The following is a 23667-nucleotide window of genomic DNA, read 5'->3' as shown; positions in this document are numbered from 1 at the left end:
ACAATTTGGTGTCAGTCACAAAACACGGTTACGTCTTTCTCTTGACGGGGAAGAGAGTTGGTCTGAATTGCAGAAAACTGATTTTTCTGTGGGCTTCTTGGAATAGATTGACTCTGTTAGCAGTGGTGGAATTCACCTTGCTAGCTTCTAAAGTTCAACCCAACTTTTTTCCTTCTCATTAGTATAATAAATAAGATTTTACTGCTTCTAGGAATGTTTTGGTTTGTTGTATTCACTAGTTTATTTTACTGTTTCTTCTCTGTTGTGACCCATAGTTGAAGCAGTAAAGACTGATACATAAATTTATACTTATATAAACACACAAATATATGTGTGTGTAGTATGTGTGTTTGTGTTGATATTTTAATGTATATAAGAAAAGCCTTCTGGCATCTTATTTGGTGTCTATACAAATTGTGTAACAGTGAAAAGGATCTGCCATGAAGGAAGTCTTCCCCATACCACTGAAAATACTGTAAAAAGGACCAAATGCTCAAAGTAGTTACCAAATTGAGAATAGTGCTTGTTGTCACAAGCTGCTGCTTTTTTTTTTTTTTTTTTTTTTTACAGATTAGATATATGACTGTGGATGTCTGGGAACAACTGCATTTTAGACGGAAAGGCAAAATTGACAGAAAGGGACTACTTAACAATTTACCTGTTTATTGAAAATGGCACAAAACTATGTATTTCTCCAATTCAGCCTTGCCTGCATCTGTCATCAACAAGGCAGGCTCATCTATCACACGGAACTGTGTATATGCTTAAAATTGTGCTCTTGTGTTATTACTATTAGAGTTCATGTATCAAAACGTCACTTTTTTTCTGTTTATGGCTGCAAAACGTCCTCTGCTCAAGGACAGAATTTATTTATTTTTGCCTGACGGCGAGGAATCTGATTCTAGAAGGGTCACCAAACTCCAAAGTCTTCTGGAAATCTTTGCTTTCAGAAGATGGACATTGGTGGTTAACTGCTGTCCCACCATACTGATGATATTTACATAGTACAAGTGCTTTCCTCACTAAGTATTCGGCCTGTAATTTACTGTTTGCTCTCGATGCTAAAACAGTACATGAAATCATGACCTTATTAAAGTCAATTGGGTTTTGCAACAGATCACTTTATCAGAGTAGAGCTGAGGCGGTATTTGTTGTGACTGATTCCAAGCTGTAATTCCAACCCCACTCAGGTGTTTCACTGAAGATCTGAAGGAAGATGTCAGGCCCACCCCCACTACGCAGTGTGGTGTAGTGGCTAAGAGTGGTAGTCTCGTAATCTGGTGAACCGGGTTCGCATCCCCGCTCCTCCACATGCAGCTGCCAGGTGACCTTGGGCTAGTCACACTTCTCTGAAGTCTCTCAGCTCCACTCACCTCACAGAGTGTTTGTTGTGGGGGAGGAAGGGAAAGGAAAATCTTAGCCGCTTTGAGACTCCTTCAGGTAGTGATAAAGTGGGATATCAAATCCAAACTACTACTACTACTACTACTACTACTCTTCTTCTTCTTCTTCTTCTTCTTCTTCTTCTTCTTCTTCTTCTTCTTCTTCTTCTTCCACTATGTGGATGAAACTCAACTTTCTTCTTGCTTCAAACCTCCCATTTCTTCTGGAGACAGATTCTCCTTGCTGCCCTCCTTCAAAATTTTGTAGTGTACGTCAAAAATCCAGAGGCCAGTGCTAGAAGATGGAGATGCCTGTGTTCCTTTCTGCAGCAAGATGTTAAAATGAAATGAAATCATGAAACAAAACAAAACAAAACAAAAATGTTGTGGCCACATTGGAGTCTGATCTGTTTGCTGTAATTCCTTTAAACCACAATCTCTACCTGCACTTCTTTTGTTCTTAACCAAGCACTCAGGATTAAACTACAATCTTTTGAGTAATATGGCACTCTCTGGAAATGTGTCAAATTTTTAAGAAGAGTAGCATAAAGTTGGCCGTTGCATTTCCACCTGGAGCCTCCACTTCATTGCAAGACATTGCAAGGGCTCAATTTTTGACATTTTGGGGGCTCAAGACTGGACCAGTTATTTCTGAATTCCTGTTTCTGCTTTTTTATTATACAGTTTTATTGTTTTTACATTACTTTTGTATAATTCTTAGGGGTGCGTGTGTGTATCAAGCAGTCTAGAAATGCTTACAAATAAATAAATTTGGGTCAAAATGCAATTATATAAAACAAATCACTTCTGATGGTGGCAATGTAGGAATAAAATGGCATGGACACTTTGGCTGCTTGTGACTGCAGTGTTGCTTATAACTGAATGGGAGCAGTGAGAAAGGGCTAAATAGCCAGCACTCACTCTCACGCAGCCTGCTTGTAGGCTACAATACTTAACCCTTTGACATTGTAGTTCTTAGCTAGGGCCAGCGACAGCCATTCCTCAGTCAGCAGCAGCCAGCCTTGGAGGGCATCCAAAGTCTTCAGATAATCCAGACATCTGAATTACTGTTTGTTTGGATTACTGAGGAGGGCTGTGTTACTTCATCACTTGCAGACATACTCAGCTCTCCCAACTTGATTTTGCTTCTGTGCACTGCACTGGGTTTTATGTGCTTTCAGGGGTATCAACTCCCCACTTGCCATTTTATGTTCTAATAGTCTTAATTAATCCCTGATCTTTCAGTGACTATGAATGGGCTAGGTAAAACATAACAGGGTTCAATGTTGTTGTTTTTTAATGTAAACATGAGAGCTCTATATGCACTTTTTGGAGATATGCAGTGCCTTATAATCTGGCATGATTTATAATGTTGTATCAACGAATCAGCCAAGATTTTATTCATGAAAATTTTCTGCTCTGACAAAGCATCACATTTGGAGGAAATTTATATAACTGTTACATAACATGTTTGCGCTCTGGAATGTTTCCTTTTGAAATATTTTTAGAATATTCATTCTGAAGCCTTTGTTCCATATATATTTGTTACATACTTGGGAGGTGGGGAAAATGTTATTCTAAAAATATTAATTGGAAAAAAGAAAAGAAAAACCAACCAAGGGAGCATGTTAGGGTGAAAGATATAGATGCCTTCTGTGTGACTCTCTGGCTGTGTTCCCATGTTAGCCCAGTGGCATGCAAGTCCCAGGAACATCCCTCCTTCATGTTTGACTGAGTAATTTGAGACTTGTGGTCACACCCACCCACCCACCCACCATGCAACAGGAAATACAATATCATGTGATAGCACCTCTCCATGCACTACGCAAGGCCAGATTAAGGTGGTTGGGGCCCCCTTTCTCCCAAAATGAAGCCCATGAAATAAAGGACCATAAAATAAGTTTGACTTGTGGTAACTTGAAGACTAACAACAGCTCCTTCACACCTCCGGCATTCTTATAGCCTGGTGTCCAAACAACCCACTTGTCAATCACATCTGGCATATTTCATATTTCATAGAAATTGCTTAGAAAATTACCTGCACATTTTGCTTGGAAGCATTCTTTCCGGAAGGGTCTAAAGATTTCCTTCCTTCCTTCCTTCCTTCCTTCCTTCCTTCCTTCCTTCCTTCCTCTCTCTCTCTCTCTCTCTCTCTCTCTTTCTCTCAAAAATCAGACTCTGGCCCCCTTCCAGTCATGGGCCATGTTGCAATTTCTCCAATTGGACTATTATATACCTTTTCCTGAGGGTTAGCATGGGTAGAAACTGCAGCATTGAGTTCTTCCTCTGTTTGGTTGTTTCTCTTACCAATGGGGCATTGGGAACAGTTCCATAGTCACAACTGGTGTTGACAGTTGTATTTTATTAGAGACAGTTGTATACTTAAGTTACCAAGAATTGAGTCAGTAGCTTCACTGTCCTTAAAAAGTACCTGTTAATTATCATGCTTTGTGTAGTGCTTCTTGGGTGGGTGCCTAGCATGTTATCCTGTTGTTAATTATAATCAATAATAAGATATAATTTGCATCTGTTTGATCTGAATGAAGTGCCATCATTTGACTAAATAATTGTAATTATTATCTAATATGAAAACAGACAGTTCTTGCCTGTCAAATAAGCTTTTGTGAGAGATGTTTACTTTTAACCAGTCGGGGAGGAGAGAAATTGAGCTGCTGCTGATCGGATAACTAAGATCTGACGTAACAGCCACTTACTAATAATGCTTGAGCACTGTGTAACGGAGTGACTAAGAGACTGAGCATGACTAAGAGGCCCCTGGTTCAAACTTTTGCTTCTGCCATGAACTCAAAAGATGGCCTTAGGCAAGCCTTATACACCCTCAATCAGCTCATCTGCAATATTGGAGGTAATAATCCTGACTTAACCTTATGTATGGATACAGCTAGGTAATGCATGTGAGTATATTTAACTAGGATATGTATGTGTAGTGCTTTGAACTATACTAATGTTAAGTGTTATTAATGCTGACTGTTTCCCCTTAAGATTGTTTTCCCTCCCCCAGTATGGACTGTGTCAAAACAATTCATTGCTTTTGAAGCAGAAGTGAGCAGTGTTACTAATAAGGACATTACCTTTGTTTGTTTGCAGCATAAAGAACGTCACTCCAAAAGTAGGAGATGCTGAAACCCGTAAAGCTATTCGTCGTGCCTTTGACGTGTGGCAGAATGTAACCCCTCTGACGTTTGAGGAAGTTCCTTACATTGAACTAGAGAATGGCAAGAGGGACGTGGATATTACAATCATTTTTGCATCAGGTTTTCATGGAGACAGCTCTCCCTTTGATGGGGAGGGAGGATTTTTGGCTCACGCTTACTTTCCCGGGCCAGGAATTGGGGGAGATACTCATTTTGACTCAGATGAGCCATGGACTTTGGGAAACCCTAACCATGATGGTAAGAACCCAGTTCTATTTAAACAGCCTCCATTTCTGTCTCTAGAACATTATGTACATACAGAACCAAAGGTTGATTGCATACGTAAATGTGGCACCCAACAGCCATGGCTGCATTTTAGTGTCGGTAATGTGGTTGGCAATTGGATTTAACTTTGCAAAAGGAACGCCAGGAATCTCCTGTCGCACAATTTCCTATCTCACAGAGACGATGAGCTTGGCTTTATTTTGAACATACTGTATGCTATAAAATGATATAAAGATTTATCTCCTGGTTAATGTTATGTCTGGGAATTATTATTTTTAAAGCTAATAGCATATATTGTAACTTTTGGTGCATGAACAGATACTAGGACTGGGGGATATATTGATATAATGTCCAATGCTGATTTGAAGTCCATATCTTGATATCGATTTCATAATTTTTGACCTGGCAATATATTGTGAATCATGGTGTGTCTGTCTGTGTGTGTGTGTGTGTGTGTGTGTGTGAATGAGAGAGAATGCTATGCAAAAATTACTATCTGGGGAAAATCGTGAAGCCATCCAGTGCCTCTACATAGCTCCATCCTTATTTCAGACACCATGATATATCGGTATATCATGATGTTTAGCTGGTGATATATCACAATGCTGAAAACCAGGTGCAACTTTTAAAAACTTTGTCAAACTTTATTGTCTGGATTTTCACTTTTTGAAAACCCTAGCATTACCATCTGGGACACTCCATTCTACACATGGTGAAGGAATAGCACCTGATTTCATAGCTATCCAAACTCAATTACTCTCTGGCATTAACTGTATTAACTCTTGGTCTGCCAAATGTTTGCACAACCAAGAAGGGACCCCTGCCCATCTTCTTTACCCATTCTTGACATACAATGCTCTTTTATCCCCACCCCCGTGCCCCAGTATTTATAGAGATTTGCAGAGTCCTATATAGGGATTCAGTAGCTGGAATCTTGCCTGCTGCATCTGTATGGACACCAAAAATAAATATCTAATTAGCTGTAGGAAATTGAGAAATACGTCCACTCACTATTTCGCTATGTATAAATTCGGTTGGAGGTTTCAGGTGAGGTGAATCATACTGGTTCATAACAAAGCAAACACAGCTGTGTTTATTTGCTCCTTATTATAAATATATATTTTTTAATCTTCAAGGATTTTTCAGTATTCTTTTGCTACCATCAAAAGAGATAATCGGAAACTGGAACCACAAAATAATATAGGTTTGAACATATGACGATGGGGCTATTGGAAATTCACGCTGCAAGTATTGTTCAAAAAAATAAGAATACTTTGATTAAGATAGGTAATCAAATTAAAGCTGGTGGTTAATTAGATGATTTAGGCTGCAATTCTACAGTCACTTACCTGGGAACAAATCTCATTGAACCCAGTGGCTCTTACTTCTGAGTAGCCTCATTTTAGGATTGCACTGCACATTAAATGGATTTGCTTGTTGCATGATGTCTGGTTCAAACAATGTGGTTTTTAAGGCAGAATAGTTATCTGAGATGGTTAGCGAAAGCTTTGTGATGTCTGTAAAAGGAAAGAACTATATCCTGAGCTCAAATTAAAATGTCCTTCAAGGAGAAAAGGCTAGAAGTGGTAATTAAGGCTTTATGAGCACACAAAATGTATCTTGAGGTTTAGTGATTGGTTTGGGGTAACTGCGGAGACTTTTTTTCTTTTCTTTTTCAGGGAATCCACCTTCTCCCCCCCCCCGACTCAGGCTTTTATTGAACAATGTTTGCATTTAAATATCCGTAACAAGGATTTAATCTAATACTACCTAGGATGAGTCCAGCATAGTAACACATCTAAATGGTGCAATTTTTTTTCAGCGTGGCAGGCTCAATAAGACAGCAGTTTATTGATCTTAACTATCACAGAAACCTATAGGATTCTCACTTATGTCAGATGAAATCCTATCCCCTTGACAGCAAAATGAACTCTGCCGCTCATGGTTTACTGTGTACTTAGAGCTTTAAATCTCACCTCTGCATCAGAGGAAGCATTTGGTAATCCAGGAACCTCAATAGCAAAGCAGCGGCAGAAGAAAATGCTATGGGATAGAATTTTAATTAAAGACCTAACCAGAGAAACACGCCAGATACCCACTGCAATGCATTTCCTTTGATCTGCTCACTAAAGATCAAATTTACAAATGGTTTTGGAATTGACTCTTTTTCGCTTTGTTGTGGGTTCTGCAGTGTAGGAGTTGGTGTTAAAGCCAAAGCGTCTTGGATCAAAATTCTGGGTTTTCAAGCTGGTGCAAGGGGCATGGCTGATTACTGCAGCTGTGCAGAGGGAGGCACTGTTCACTGTATCTCTAGGCTTTTGAAGAGATACTGATGCAAGGAAAAGTTGCACTTTCAAGGGGGAGAAGCAAAAGCAAGATATTAGAGTGGCTGCAGCTGTGCTGCTTCATCTTGCCAAACCACTGTTACCACAGTTTAATAATATTGGGTTAGCAATATTGTCTAGCAATAAGTCATGATACTAGGATATGTGAAATGTTTGTAGATGTAATTGCCAAATTCTAAACCTTTGTGATTGGTGGGGTATAGCTGCAGTGTCTGCACCACTGAGGGTGGCATCGTCGTCGTGCTAGCTCAACATCACAAATTATCAGTACTCTCCTCTTTTGAAGTAGTTATTTCCTGGTGCAGCAGTTCTCAGCATCAGGCATAAATGGGTCATCATCACATCACTGAGTGTTGCCCCAATGTCCCTTTTATACGTGATGCCTGGAAGCATATTCAGAACGTGTTTCATAGACAAGAGGAAATAATCTACTCTGCAGATTATCAAACAAGATGATGGTGACATATGTGTGTGTGTGGCCATTAGTGCAGAACACTATAATAATTCAATAACAAATTCAAATTGCTGGATATTAATCAATACAGTATATTATAGAGCTTTTGAATTGCATTCACACCAGCAGGAATTTGTGCAATCTGCTAAAGAAAGTTATACGAAGAGGAAATGTAAACTGGCACAGCACACCTATCAACTATCACTGTTTGTACTTCCCTCCCCTTGCCTCCCCTTCAACAATGTATATACCAACAATTTATATTCCAACTAACTAGTCCTGCTAGAAGAAGCCCATGCAAGACTTTTCCAAGTGCAACAGGGTCCTCCCCCCAAAAAAAAGAAAAATGGCTCAGTGAGAGTGTTGAGAAAAACTCCTGAACGAAACACATAGGAGGGAGGAAAGAGATTGTTCCATCAGACAAACAGAAATGCTTATGCCTTATGCTAAGGGAGTGATCTCCTTAGTGCTAAATTGAATTGCTCCCTTAGCTGTGTACAGTAAAGTTAAATCTGAATACTCACTTGAAATGCCTGCTGGAAAAGGTCATTATCAAGTACCAGAGGTTCAACAGGGAGAGGTTCTGTTTGATCTCAAATGGGAGGGAGTTTCACAGAATTAGGCCCAAACATAGGAGCTGTACGCAGAGTTCTGTTAGCAAAACAGGGCTTTTCCCACCACCTCCTCCTAGCCTCTCCAGTCATACTCCAGTTTACTTCCATCGGGTACTAAATCAGTAATGGCCACTGTAACTTTTTAGTTATTAGTTAAATTTTTCACTAAAGAAATGTCACTGAAACTACATGGGGAGAAATCACAATTCAAGAGAATTAAGATTATATAAATTCTCAAAACAACTAATTTAAATAATTAAATAACTAAAACAAGTAAAATGTAAATAATTAAAAATACATTTAACCTTTTGAGTTGAGGTACGAAAATCCCCAGGCAAGGTCCCTTTGTGAAGACACTATCTTAGACATCCAAAAGTCATAGTGGAGCAAAATATGTAACTAGATTAAAGGTATAATTTGGAGTTAGACTCCCCAGCCCCAGCTCCTGGCATAAATGGTGGTTTCTGTGAGTACAGTCCTTGTATGGTCTACTGTCATTTAAAATATCTTATAAAACAGCCAAGAACTTCAGTGACAGTTTGTTTAAAAATGAAATTGAACTCCAGAGCGTCAAGAGGATTAGCTGGTTGAGTGATTGTTCTTCGCATGTTCCTCTGTCCTACAAGAGGCTGGGAGAATGCAACAGCTTGATTATTTAGCAAAAATGCAAATCGCCAACCCCCTTGAAAAGTACCAGGCTCATTTTCCACACTATATTGCTCTGCTAATGAAGGCAATTTGAATTTTGTGTTTCTCAAAAGAGATGAACAACTTCTTGGAGTGCTCAGTAAAACCTTAATATATTGTTGCTGCTGCTTTCATAAATCTTGCTGGAGTTACTCCTGATCTGAAAGCATTTGTATTAATTCCCGAACAACAAGGGCGATAAAGTTTTGTGGGGAAAACAAAACACCATCCAAAAGAAACAACTTGAATATTGTATTGAGGTAGCACTTCCTTTTGCTTCTAGGTTACCCGGTATTTATATCTTTGGATGAGGGGCAGTGTAACAAACGAACCATCCAGCACCATTAAACTGTTCGAAGACATTTGCTAAAGCTCAGTTGTGGCTTCCAAAAGCTATTACAGAACATTATTACAACACTTGCAAAAGAAAATGGAGTCAGCCTATGTCAGGGCTGTAAGCTGTGGAAGTTCTCAGATCATGGACCTTCTGAGAGTTTAAGGGGATCCTTGTTTGCTGAGCCCTCACTTCTCCTGGGAATTCGGGAGAGGTGGGACTCATCTTCCAAAATACGTACTATGTTACATGCATTCCTTGGCTGGGTGCCTTATGTGTCTGTTTGTAGGTTTACATGGCAACCACCCACATGCTTGGGACTGCAGTGTAAGTGATTTTTTAATTTAACCTTTTCTGTTCCGTGGCAACCTCCCTCTTGCTGCAAATGGCAGCTTTGAAGTTCCCAGTGGGGAATTCTATAGCAGAGCTGATCCCTGCAGGTTGCTGTGTGTCATCACAGACAACAAGGGTCCTGCACCAAGCTCCTCAAGGGTTCTGATCATTCCTTGGTAACTGTGTTTCCACCTGCTTCATCCCTGACATCAAGTATCATGTCAGGCATGGGACAGGAGGGTATGATTTGGGGTAAACAGTCTTGGAGGCTACAGTGGGGTCATGCTGGGTATAATTAAGGCCACAGGATGGAGGTTATCTACTTTTGTCTTACAGGCTTTGAATCATAGAATAATAGAGTTGGAAGGAAGTGCAAGGGACATTCAGTCCAACCCCCTGAGATGCAGGAATCTTTTGCCCAACATGGAGCTCAACCCATGACCCTGAGATTGAGTCTCATGCTTTGCCGGCTGAGCTATTAAGAGATGGTAGCAAGAATAGGCTTCCTAATTTCAAAGTTTCCATGTCCCAGCTGTATAAATTATTGCATCATCCAGCTTTGATTGAAGATCTCTCTGATATGAAAGCCTGATGGGGAACAGGCATTAGATGGTGAAAAATGACCTTATATCAGGTCTCCTGTACTTCTAAAATTCTTGGGCATTAATATTAGAGAACAAGCTTTTAAATTGCTCAGATTACATATCACCCTTACCCATATGCTATCTAGTAGTGTTATGATATCTACTAGAAGAAATGTGAATATAAGGAAACTCAGCTCCCACCCCGCCCCACTTATGGTGGTCTTACTTTCAAACATCCCTTTGAAATGAGACAGAAAACGTGGCCAGATATTAGCATGAAATTTGCATATGCTGATTTTTGATAGATACACACACATTAATTTAATTAGAAATACAGTATCCCTCACCAAAGTGGACTGGGCACCTGTTCAGTATGCTGCCCAGGTGATAACAGCTGATGGCCAACTTCAAGGTCCCTTATCTTCCTTCTTACGCCTATTTATCTTTAAACCAGTCTTGGTCCAGACAACCCTTCAAACAGAGGCTGTCTTGAAGTTGCCTTCAAAGCCTGTTGTCCTCCTCTAGCCTTTGAAATAGAGGACTTGTTGTCTGTAAAGCAGGACACATGGCCACTCTATCTTCATGTATTGATCGCCTCATCATTCTACTGTGCTTCTGTTCTGTGCTTCTGTTTTCTTTTAAAAAAATACTTTGCATATCACAAACTTATTTCTCTTCTCTTTTTTCTCATTCATGTTATTCCTTTTTTGTTTTCTCCCCTTCTTTTCGTTCATTGTGTGTGTACTGGTTAGCTCTAAAAACAAGGGTTGATGATGTGATTCAGTTATACTCTAATTTGTTTTCAGATAGCTGTTTTTGCATTAAAATATTTATATAAATAAAGAATAGAAACTTGTATGTTGAAAGAATCCCGGCAAACTATTCCTGTCTGTCTTGTGCAAACATGCATATCCATACAGACAGAAATACAGTGGTACCTCGGTTTTTGAACGTCTCGGAAGTCAAACGTTTCAGTTTTCGAATGTCGAAAACCTGGAATGCTTCCATTTTCGAACACGCCTTGGAAGTTGAATGGCTGTGTGTACATGTTTTGTTTTGTTTTTCATTTTTCTGCAGACCACCTTTGTGCCTTGGTTTTCGAATGTTTTAGAAGTTGAATGGTCTTCAAGAATGGATTACATTTGAAAACCGAGGTACCACTGTGCATAAAAAAACTAAATGTGAGTTCAGACCAAAGAAGAGCAGACATTTCCATAATATTAAGGATTAAGGATAAGTTTCAATCATACTTTAAACAACAAATATAGGAATAAGAATACAGTGGTGCCCCGCAAGACGAATGCCTCGCAAGACGGAAAACTCGCTAGACGAAAGAGTTTTCCGTTTTGGAGGTGCTTTGCAAAACGAATCTCCTATGGGCTTGCTTCGCAAGACGAAAATGTCTTGCGAGTTCCTGGGGGTTTTTCCCCTCCCCCCTTTTTCTAAGCTGATCCGATAAGCCGCTAAAAGCCGCTAATAGCGCTAATCCGTCAATGGGCTTGCTTCGCAAGACGAAAAAACCGCTAGACAAAGAGAATCACAGAATGGATTCTTTTCGTCTTGCGAGGCACCACTGTATAAAATACAAGTGGTAAATGACAGAGCACAATTTCTTTTGATGTTCAGAATGTAATGGTTCCTCTGAGCCCTTGGAATCTGATCAGGAATGGGAGGTACCTGAAGGTGAGGGACTCAGAAGGAGAAGTTGGGGTAAGAGGCTATGTAGCAGAGCCCACATGATTAAGTGCCCCCTACCCCCAGGTGAATCTAGACCTGATGAGGTAGTAGACCTGGGGCTGCCCCTTCCCCCAAGGGTGCTCAGGGATGCAGCCTGCTGTGACTGGAGAGGAGAGTTTTGAAGAGGAGGCACTCCTAGCAATCTCTCCCTAGGAGAGGTGGTGCATCAAGAGAAGGGAGGAGACTCACATCCCTCAAAAAAGAACCTTTCTCTGGGTCAAGAATGCTCACAGGGGCAGGGTTTTTCATGAGAGCTGAACTTTGTGATTCAAAGACCCGATTCCCGCTTGGGGAATAAAGACACGAGGACACAGTATATTAGGTTAATGGGCAAAAAAAGGCCACAACTTTATTGATTACAGCATGTGAGAAGGTATTGGCTTAGGCATTGGACCACAGCAATTCTGACTCCACCCACTTGGAGAGGGGTGAGTCTGGTGAGGGGTTAACCACCAGTAGGGGGAGCCTGTTGATGCGAATACAACTATAAGCTCTCCCCTGATGTCACCAAGGGTCGTGCCATGGCCCCCCGCCACACAGGCATTGGACAGGATCCACGACCGCCGGATTCCTTTAACGGAATACCCATAAGTGAAGGGGTAGGTGATGGCCACACCTTGCCCTTCCATACACCAACAATACATTCCAATACTTACTCGTGGTGAAAACGGGAGTGCAATGGTGAGAATAGCTGGCGCGGCTGCATTTGAGTGGCTAAACTACGCCCCCCTTGGTGACTCCTGATTGGGCGCCCGGCAGGGGGCGTGCCGGGCCAGCTATGATGATGGGGCAGGGGGCAGGGGGCAAGGGGCCCCCTGCTTGACGCGGGAATCGTCTCCCACTCACAACCCCTCCCCTCCGGAAGGAGGAGAGGCTTTCTCCACCTCTGCTTCAAAGCTTGCCAGGTGGGCAGGGAAACTTATTGGATCAACATCACAGCTCCCAGGTAGTCTTGCAACTCCTACTGCTAATTTGAACTCTCAAATCTTCTCCTTTGTTTTTTGACTGGACGTATTGTTCCTATTCCTCTGCCTCGTAAGAGCACCTGGATTAAATTCGGTTCTTTCCTAGCTGCTGAGTTTGTACAGTGGTACCTCGCAAGACGAATCCTCGCAAGACGGAAAACTCGCAAGACGAAAGGGTTTTTGGTTTTTTGAGTTGCTTCGCAAGACGATTTTCCCTATGGGCTTGCTTCGCAAGACGGAAACATCTTGCAAGTTTGTTTCCTTTTTCTTAAAACCATTAATACAGTTGCGACTTGACTTCAAGGAGCAACTCATAGCATGCGGTGTGGTAGCCTTTTTTGAGGTTTTTGAAGACTTTGGTGATTTTTGAAGCTTTTCCAAAACTTTTCCGAAACCGTGCTTCGCAAGACGAAAAAACCGCAAGACGAAAAAACTTGCGGAACGAATTAATTTCGTCTTGCGAGGCACCACTGTACCATTAAATGGCTGTAATGAAATTTTACTTTTTTTTACTTAACTACAAAAAATTGACTGGTTTTGGATGGGAGCCAGAACAACACACACACACATTCTATAAAAATGTAATGGTTATAATAATTCTTATCATGCAATGCCCCTAGTAAACAGAGTTCCTAAAATCCGGAGGTATGTTCATTTCAGAGTTATTACCCTTCTTTGGCTGTCATTTTATCTCAGTATAGAAAGTGTCCCTCCTAGAGCCTTATAGAGATGTACTTCATCTAGTTTAACCCAATTGCTTAGCAAATCACCAAATCTAGCTAATCTGATTTAATCAAGAATTAAATTAGATTGAATGAATCAACATTAGGGATGTGAAGACAGCTAGGAAGGCTACAGTTCAGTACATTTTACTAGAGGCAAGTCCTTGTAAACATCCTGAGGAAGGGCAATTTCTGTGCATTGTCAAAATGGCTTAGAAGATGAGGAGCTTAAAAGCTAATCACCTCCTTCCTCTGGTATTCCCACACATTCTTAGCTGAGGGACAAATGGTTTCTTACAGAGACAACCTCTTTTTATAGATTACCACATATATTCTGAGTTCTAAATGTACATCATTTCATTTTTAACATGCATTGTGTGTCTCTCTCAGAAGCAGAATAAAATCAAGGTTAATTATCTGAGTTTCAGGAAAGGAGCATGCCTTTTACTTTTTTTGCAAGCTTGTGATTTATGCATTATTTTAAATAATATGGGGAACTTGCAGATCATCTGCTTTAACTCTTAGAAACTTGAAGAAAACCTTCATGCTTATTAAGCTGCAATACTGGCATTTTGTGCATACATTTTCACATTTATGTCCACCCATGGCCTCTTTTCATCAGTCTCCCCGATTTGAAAAGTGATTTGTATCCCATAGAGTAATATAAATTAATTGTCTTTTAACAGAGCTCACCAATTTCTGGGTATCAGGGTTCATATTAAACATACTTCAAATCTATACAGGCTGAGCTCAGTCATTTATTTTATTTATTTTCATTTTCAGTGGTGTGCTAGCAGCCGGGAGAAATTTAGGGGGGGGGAATCCCAACCTCTGTTGAACTGCAGATAATCAGCTTCTAGTAAATTTCACATTGCTGCCAGCTCAGTTGACACACTGGACCCAAGCTGTGCTGCAGGAACCTGCACCAGCGGAATCTCGGAGATGAATCCCCTGGGGGAACCAAGTGTCTCAACTGTAGATATATCACATGTGGCATTGAGACACAGCAAGAGAGAGGACTTCAGGCAGAGATGCTTGAAAGTGCAACATTCACATTCTTGGTATCTGATACAGCAATGATGCAAGTAAGCTGGTGAGTTAGGGTGGAATTGATCGAGCATTGATCCTGCACGTTTTCATTCATCTCAATAGCAACTGGCCTGCACAGAAACATTGCTTGCCACATACAGTTTGTGTAAAGACCCACTTTCAACGTGATAGATTATTAGCTGTGTTTTGAAAAAAAGGTATCCTGTTCTCACTATATCAATAACAAATGTGTCTTCTTCATTAGATATTTGCCCAATTGTTGCCCTTAATGATAGAATAATTTCAGGTACAAGTTAACCCCATAACCCCCAAACTTATATGCTACATTTATGTTTAATATAGACAGTTCAGAGCATTTCCTTGCTAATGAGAAACGAATAGCTCTATGGACTAGCCAAGAGCTCCCTCAACCTGTCTAGTCATTCCCCACCTTGATTAGAAAACCTTTGTCTAAATTTGTCATAGGCAAACTATTATTTCCACATTGGCTTGAACATGTATACATTTCTTTTTATTCCATGGGATGTGGGGTGGGCAACCCATGAATTATACTTGGCTGCTCTGTGGAGCACTAAACGCCTCACAGAAGTAGGTAACTGGAATGATCAGTGCAACATAGGCTGTGAGAACACATATAATAGAGCAACTCGATTTCAGGGCAACGGGTGGATTTCAATGCACAGTATGACTGCTTGTGTGAATTAGATCCAAGAATCACAAAGTACGCAAATTGAATTGTATCTTCTTCTTCTTTTCATCGTTTATAGCATCTGAAAGTGCCCGAACTTTCAGTGGTACAAAATATAATATGACAGAATGCAAAAAACAAACAAACCACACACCAAAACCCCAAGTGTTTTAGGTGTTTAAGTTCTGCAGTATTGGGTATGTTGTAATACTATAGTTGGGAGCAAGTGGATCAAAATCGTTCTGTTCCCTCCAGTGTGAGATCCAGCTCTGATATAGATTTGGGCCCTTCTCAGGTGAGAGATGGGAGAGGACGATTAGTTCAGCAGGGCTTGGGCATGTGTATAGTGTATAGTGGCATGTGTATAGAGTGTATAGTGTATAGGGCGTGTGTATAGTGTCTCAGCTATTAGGCATTCATTTTATACAAATGTTTGGCAGTGACCCTTTGTTATGGGGGATGTCATATTGTTGAGTAGGAGTGCTTCACGTTTACATGGTTGACATAGGTATTGGTTGAGGTAGTGAATGCTTGTAGTGGTAATGTGAGTTTGGATGAAAATTGTATCTATGTTGTGATGTTTGAAATTTTATATTATACTGCCTTGTGTTGCTCTGATTATATTTATATTATTCTTATGGACACAAATATTCTTTATGTATTTTGTTACGTGTTAGATGGATTTATTTGACATAGCTTTATTGTGGGCTGTGTGTGTATGCATATCTTTAAACACACTTATGTATTTAGTTATTGTAAACCGCTTCAAGATGCTTTGGATGGTAAGTGGTATATAAATGAAATGAATGAATGCATGGAATGTAAATTTCACAGGTTGCCTAACTGCCTATACAGGAAGTCAGTGAGTTAAGGTAGTTATGGGGGGGGTGCTATTTGCTCGTAACTGGAAACTAGAATTTATTTTTGCAGTTTGTTTGTGGTTTATCAGGTTTCCCGAATGCCTTCAAACATCCAGTGTTGTAATAATGGTCAACAGAAAGATAGAATAAAATTATGTCTTCTTTAGAATCAAACTCATTGGCACAATCTGGCTGTTTGAGTGCTTGTTGGGGCTAAGAGATTTGAACACTTTAAATCAATTCTGTGCCCGTTGGCCTTATACTAGTGTGTTTCCAGGGCCAGTTGAAAGAACTGCTCTTGACCTTTTTTTCTTTCTTTCTTAAATTTATATTTTGCTTTTCTTCTCTCATGGAATCCAAGGTGGTATGTCCATGGTTCCCAGGTTCATAGGATCATAGAATTGTAGAGTTGGAAGGGATTCAAAGAGTCATCTAGTCCAATGCCCTCCAATGTGGACATTATACTTCTGTTGTTGCAGCCTAGAATAGCATTATCCCCCCCCCCCCGCTACTGCATCACACTGTTGACGCATATTCAGCTTATGGCCCTCTAAGACCCCTAGATCCTTTTCACATGTACTATTGGCAAGCCAGTAGTTATATTTGTGCAGCTGGTTCTGGCCAGTAGTTCTCCCTGCCTAAGTGCAGAACCTCACATTTGTTGCTGTTGTCACCCATTCAGGCACAAACCAGATCCTGTACTGCTTAGCTTCAGTAAGGTGCTGGCTGTGTGTACCTTAAACTAGTGTGTACCTTTGCATTAGTGGTATCATTATTATTAATACAAAGCTTTGAATGCAATGTAATTTTATATCATCCTTTTCCACCTTGAGCGGATTTTGTCCAGAAATTAATGCTAAAAATAAAGTAAATAAAATACTGAATCATTTAGCTTCACAGGGCTTTACAGGTAGACAGGACAACAGTAAAGTAGAATAAACCTAGCTCACATATAAGTCCATTGTGTATATTCATTTAGACAATGAAATAGCTCTGAGACAATGCTCTGGGAGGAAACAAACCAGCTAAACCCAAGCAAGGAAGTGTCAATTCAATTTCTATTGAAATTCCCCTTGACTTTCTCATCATTGTGAACACTTGGTTAATTTAGTCTGTCCCCCTATGCTCTAACTCGGAAGAGTAACCTTGAACTCTGATAAAATAGTGCTTCGAGGGAATGATTCATAAAACAAAACAAACTTATTTTTTTAAATAACAACAATCACCACATACCACTACTTCAGCTACCCAGGATCTTGAAAGCATCGTTTGAAACATATATTGGTACGCTCATTTGTGAAACTTGTGCTTTGAAAGTAAGTCCCCCAATTGTATTGCAGAGTCTAGTTCTGGGGTTGTTGAAACTTAACATGGTAATATTATTCAGCTTTTGTAAGCACTTCTCCAATTTGGGATATTTGGGGTAAGGCTCACCTGCTGCCTTCATTAGTTATCTTTTGGCACCGGCGAAAATGTTTCTCTGTAACCAAGCCTTTTGCTGATTAATATTCTGTCCTTTTAAATGTGTTGTGGGAAGGTGGTTTTTGGTTTGCTTTTGTTCTTGTTTTTATTATGCATTTTTTTGTACTCATTTTGTATTTTTACAAAATGAGATCCCCTGTGATCTTCGAATGAAGGGCAGTATCCCGATTTAATAAATGATAATAATTGGCAAATAAGCTTGCATTCATATACTTGATGAATTGTTACTACTTACTATAGCCTTTGTTATGAAATATGCAGCTTCATGAAAGCATGCAAGTCTATTTTTCACCAAGTGCTTACCATGAAAAGTTTGCTCCCAGGTGTTTAAAAAACCTCAAAAATATAGTTGTGGAAATCATTATTATTATTTTTCACTTTCATTACATTTTTCAGTATAGGTTTCCCCCCACTTACATGGGGGTTATGTTCAGGGGCCCAGCACGAATAAGTGAAAATTGCATAAGTGGGGAGCACCCTCTCAACACCCTCTCTGCCACACTCTCTCCAATCCAGACCAAAAATACTGTATCCATAAATATCCACAATTAGAATTGTTGCTCTAGGGCTGGCTGGAGGCTGGAGGATGTGCTAGCACATGCATTCACAGCTAGGTGGGGAGACTGGATAGCCAAAACAAAACCCCACTATGTCCCGTCCCTTTGGGGTTTTCTCCTCCCTCACTGCTGTTGTGTTTGGGCTCCGGGGAGGGTCTCTTCATGAACCAAGAGGACTCTCCAGCTCTTTCCCGCCTTTTCCAGGTTTGAATCAAAATTATTATTATTTATTTCTCAGCTTCACACGTATAGTCAGCCACACATGAGTCAATCACACAGAAGAAGAGCATACTTAAGATTCCTTTGGGAGCTTTTGACTCATAAAGCCAGGAGCCTGAGGAAGTGTGGGGTGGCCATGTGTAAAATGATTTGAAGTCATTCAAGAAGTGCTTTGTGTCAAATACAGTGAATGCATTGATAAGGCAGTTTTAAAACTTTCCTCTTTCTTTCTTCTTTTCCTCCAGGGAACGATTTGTTTCTAGTTGCAGTTCATGAACTGGGGCATGCTTTGGGTCTGGAGCATTCAAATGACCCTACTGCCATCATGGCTCCATTTTACCAGTACATGGAAACCGACAACTTCAAACTACCTAATGATGATTTGCAGGGAATCCAAAAGATATATGGTATGCTGGTTATTTCTTTAAAATATTTTACAAATTCTAATGGGGATGGGTCATTTCCAGATATCTACACTGCTACAGTGCTGTGCACACTATGCATCCATTGAAGGTTGCACATCTGCTTATGCACTCCTTGTATGCACACTATCTGTTCCCTTCATTGAAGTGAATGAGGCAACCCACTTGTTTAAAAACTCCCATGTATGGGTAGGCAAACTGAGGCCTGGGGGCTGGATCTGGCCCAATTACCTTCTAAATCCTGCCCGCAGATGGTCTGGAAATCAGTGTGTCTTTACATGAATAGAATGTGTCCTTTTATTTAAAATGCATCTCTGGGTTATTTGTGGGGCATAGGAATTCATCCATATTTTTTTCCCAAAATATAGTCCGCCCCCCCACAAGGTCTGAGGCACAGTGGACTGGCCCCCTGCTGAAAAAGTTTGCTGATGCCTGCATTAGAGCATGTTTAGAATGTTAAAAGGAGGGGTAGATGTCTCTTAAACATTTCTGGGAATTACCTTACAATTTCGAGTCAGACTTTGTAGCTTGAGGGTTGTGCTTACAATTGAACAAATATGAACATGCAAACTAAAATAACTATTTGTTCTTCTTGTTTGTATCCATTTCCTTGAAGGGATTTTGATTCTGTGTTGAGATAAAGCCAAGGGCGTTTGCCAAACTACCATGTTTCAGATACTGTTCACAAGTTGAACTGAAATCCACACTTAACAGCAACAATGTTCTTAAATATTTAACCAAGTAGTACAAATATTTTTTATTCAAGGAGAACCTAGACTTCTCTTAAAATATTAATATTTCCTCTTTCCTTTTCCCTTCTCTTTCCTCTTTCTTCTATCTTATTGCTTATATCTGCTCTAGTCATATCTGCTCTAGTCATGAAACATAGTAAGCTGACTTCCTCCAGGACAAACCATTGGCTCAGTCTTCATTTGTTTTCAGCTCCTGGTCCTTCTTCACTCCAGCCATCCTTTCCATTTGATTGCTTCACTGAAGCACTTGCTTGCACTTGCACTTGACTCACAGAATCACAGAATTGTGGAGTTGGAAGGGACCTTGAGGATTGTCTAGTCCAACCCCCTGCAGTGCAGGGATCTTTCCCCCAACATGGGGCTCTAACTCACGACTCCAAGCTTAAGAGAGCCATGCTCTACCAACTGAGCTCCTCTCTTGACTCATTCCAATATATCCTTACAGAAGTTCATCATAATGTTCCTTTTTTCTTTCACACCAGGCAAATTGAGCTCCTCTCTCCTTTAAGTACTAGAAATGCCAGATCTTCCCCCTAAAGATAAGCAAAACAAGTAGTATTTATTCTGAGCCGATACCACTGCTAAGGTAGTAAATCACCACAACAACCCTTTTCAGGGTTGAGTTTTGCCCAAAGGTTTTCAAATATTCTGCATGCAGTTTAGATCCATGCAGAGATAAATTCAGCAAACACATATCATTAGAGGGGATGGGGATGGACACACCATTTGCACTCCCCCCCCCACTCCAGGTACCACCAAAATGGTGTAGGATCAGCACTGCCATTTTTTTATTTGCCTTCTGACATCTTTGATTTCTGTTCATTTATTCATTGCGGCTTCTTGTATTTTAAAGTTTGATTTAAACTTCTGTTTGCTGTTCCTTCCTCTTTCTCTCTCCTTTACTTACTTTCTCTTCTGAGAAATGTGTGTGGCTTTTTTAGTTTGCAAGCCGATTCAGGCAGAGAGGAATATTCTCTTGCTCCAATGTGCACTGTTGAACTGGGTGCTAAGCATTGTGTGCATTGATATAAGATTATATAGGAGCAGCATCGTAGATGCCACTCTGTTGCATATGTGTCATATCCAGGCTGTTCCACAGAGGAAATTAAATGGTTGGGTTTCTCCTGTGTGGTTAAGCAGAGGAAGATGTTTTCTATGACCTCATGAGTCTAGACAGAAGGGCCAGACAAGGTAATTTTGCCTTCATACTAAATACCAGTATCTAGCAGCTGTAAGCTGTACTTTGAAGAGTTTTATTGCCCTTGGAAGTTAAACATGACATCACTAGCAAATAGCACGTGGAAACTTTAGTTTGGATTTAGCATTTTTCAACCAGATATTGTCTCCTGGAAGATACCTGATTCTGCTGCCACAGTGATAAAATCAACAGTGGCCTTTGTTTTACTATTTAGATTAAATATTGTTTGCTGGTTCATTGGATTGCTTAGGTAAGAAGCTGTGGACTGAATCAGTGACTTGCTAAGGATAGCTGTTGTGAAGGTTTTGTCAATAAGTATTTAGGGTCGTATTCAACTATGTCATACCCAGAGTGGACTTAAGATGGGCTAGAACGCCCAGCATCCTTGACCAGAAGAAGTAAGGAAGCCCAGGCCAAAGATCACATACCATTGGCTCTTGTCACTCTTCGTTTTATATTTTGTGTTTGTTTTAGTAGTTTAAAAATGTCAACCACCTTTGGTTCCCCCACCCCACGGCCTGACACCATAACTACGAAGTGCCTTCTAGCAACCGGCACTCTGAACCTGGTGGCTTCATTTCACCATGACAATTAAAAGATTATCCATGGACCTGTCAAATGAAATCCTCCAATCCAGGTGTGGGGAACCTTTGGCCCTCCAGATATTGCCCTCTCATCAACCTCAGCAAACATGGCCAATGGTCAGCGGTGATTGACGTTTCAGCTCAGCAATGTCTGGAGAGGTTCTCCACACCTGCTCTAACCCACAGGTTATTGTCCTTGGCAAATACCTTGTGGTGGGAGATTCCACAACTTAATGACATTTTGCATGAAGAAACACTTTGTTTTTGTCTTCCCTGAATCTACTGCCAGTCAATTTTAGTGGATGACCACAAATTGTAGTGTAGGAAGAGAAATGAATATCTCCACTTATTTCACACCATGCATACCTTTGTAAACCACAGTGATAGCTTCCTTGGCAGAGGAAACGGATGTTCAGTGAAACCTGCAGTCTAGAATGATGCAGTCCAAACACAAGTTTGCCTCCTCAGCCGCTATTTGTGATGACTAGACATTAGATCCCAATTTGAATCAGGCACCAGCTGTTCAGAATCAGTTATACACAGGTTCTTCTTTGAGAACGTCTTGTCCAGGGAGAGTAGTGGTTGCCCTAAGTATGATTTGGCTTCAGTGAACAAGACAGTATAAAATAGCTGGAGCTACTGGTAACTTACAGCAAATGAAAATAGCAAAAATTCAGCAACCCAAATTATGCACATTCAGCATGACTGGAATTATGCGAAGTTGATTAGATCTAATTAATTCAGTGTGAGTAGTCTGGCCTTGAAGCTAGCAACTAATTCTAATTTGTCCATTTCCCAATTTATAGTAAAGAAGGAAATACACTGGCAGCAGACATTTTTTGCTACCGTGTATTAAGACTTATCTCTGCTGCTAAGAAGTTTAGCAATCATTTTTTTAAAAAAGAAAAATGGAAAAAGTTACAGGGCTGCAAGCTCTAATCAGCTACTCAAGTGTGATTAATTAACTTAAGCTTTAACTGCAGATTACTGTTTGAACATTTCCATCCCAATTAATTGGTAGGATTGGCGATAAAGGCTGTGGAACTCAGCCACACCATAGTTTTAAGGGCCACAAGCAAGCCACTGTTGAGATACCAGCTCCCTTTATTTGCCAGATTTTCTGTGCAAATTTGCTTGTTTCATGTGGGTTTAATTTGCAGCTCCTGTGCAATTCAGCTCATGGCATCACCAACTGAACAGTATGCAGTCTCCTAGATGTTAATCTGCTAGTATCATTTTTTCCTCCCAAAGGGCCACCTGACAAACTCCCGCCACCAACAAGACCTCTGCCAACAGTGCCCCCACATCGTTCTGTCCCTCCAGCAGATCCACGGAAGAATGACAGGCCTAAACCTCCGCGGCCACCCACAGGAGACAAGCCTTCTTACCCTGGAGCCAAGCCCAACATCTGCGATGGAAATTTTAACACTCTAGCCATTCTTCGCCGGGAAATGTTTGTTTTCAAGGTAGGAGGCTGCTCTTTTATTGTTAGATTAAGTGACAACATTTCTGCCTTTTCGAAAACCGCCTCTCATTCATCATGCCTCTGCTCCTGAGCTTTCTTGCTGTTCTAAAGTTCAAGAAAGAAACTAGAAAATAAACACCTGAATGGCTTAAATGTCTAACAGAGGAAAGGCTGGAGTCTTCTATTTTGGGGAATGAATTAATGTCAACGGAAAGTTGCAATGCTTCAAAATTTAATGGTAAGTAAATGCTGAATGCTGTGCAGAGATAAAAAGGCATAATTCAAGTCATGAATAGAAGCTAATAGGGATGATTTTGTTGGGAACTTAGCCACTTCCAGGCTCATTGCTGTTATTGTGTTTTCTTTACAAGAACCCTGTAATTTAACTTTATAATTAGATCAGTCCCTTTATAAAGGCTGTTTGTCATTGTGCTATGGTTGCCTTGATACATTTTTTTTTCTAGTGGAAGCCTGTGTTATAAGAGGCCCTTCACAGGTGTTGTGGGCTTTTTGTGCTGTTGCTGCTCTTTGGTTGGCTCGGTTGTCATATTGTTTGGAGATGCAGCCATATGATGACATCCTGTGGACTGGAAAGCCTTTTGGACAGGCATGGTGGAGCAAAGATTTCACTAATGATTCAAACACAACAAACAAAAGCAATTCTCATTACTGGAAAAGAATATTGATCTGGCACACCATCCTGTGATGTTGCCAAAATATATCATTCAGTACGTTCAATGAATTTTCTGAGGGATAAAGGTAAAGGTAAAGGTACCCCTGCCCGAACGGGCCA

The 23667-nt window shown here is 40.4% G+C and overlaps 1 protein-coding gene across 2 annotated transcripts in view; it reads left to right on the top strand.

Annotated features, from left to right (window-relative positions):
• MMP16 (matrix metallopeptidase 16) overlaps positions 1-23667 on the top strand; it is a 182582-nt gene that overhangs the window by 101646 nt on the left and 57269 nt on the right. For both annotated transcript variants that reach the window (XM_082233656.1, XM_082233657.1), the window contains 3 exons: positions 4491-4795; positions 18699-18860; positions 22661-22875. In XM_082233656.1, coding sequence (XP_082089782.1) covers positions 4491-4795; positions 18699-18860; positions 22661-22875 — 682 coding nt within the window. The remainder of the gene's footprint in view (positions 1-4490; positions 4796-18698; positions 18861-22660; positions 22876-23667) is intronic.

This window comes from Podarcis vaucheri (genome assembly GCF_965113315.1).
Source record: "Podarcis vaucheri genome assembly, chromosome: 8".
Classification (NCBI taxonomy): Eukaryota; Metazoa; Chordata; class Lepidosauria; order Squamata; family Lacertidae; genus Podarcis; species Podarcis vaucheri.
The sequence above is the reverse complement of the archived record's forward strand: the minus strand, read 5'-3'. Positions and strand labels throughout refer to the sequence as shown.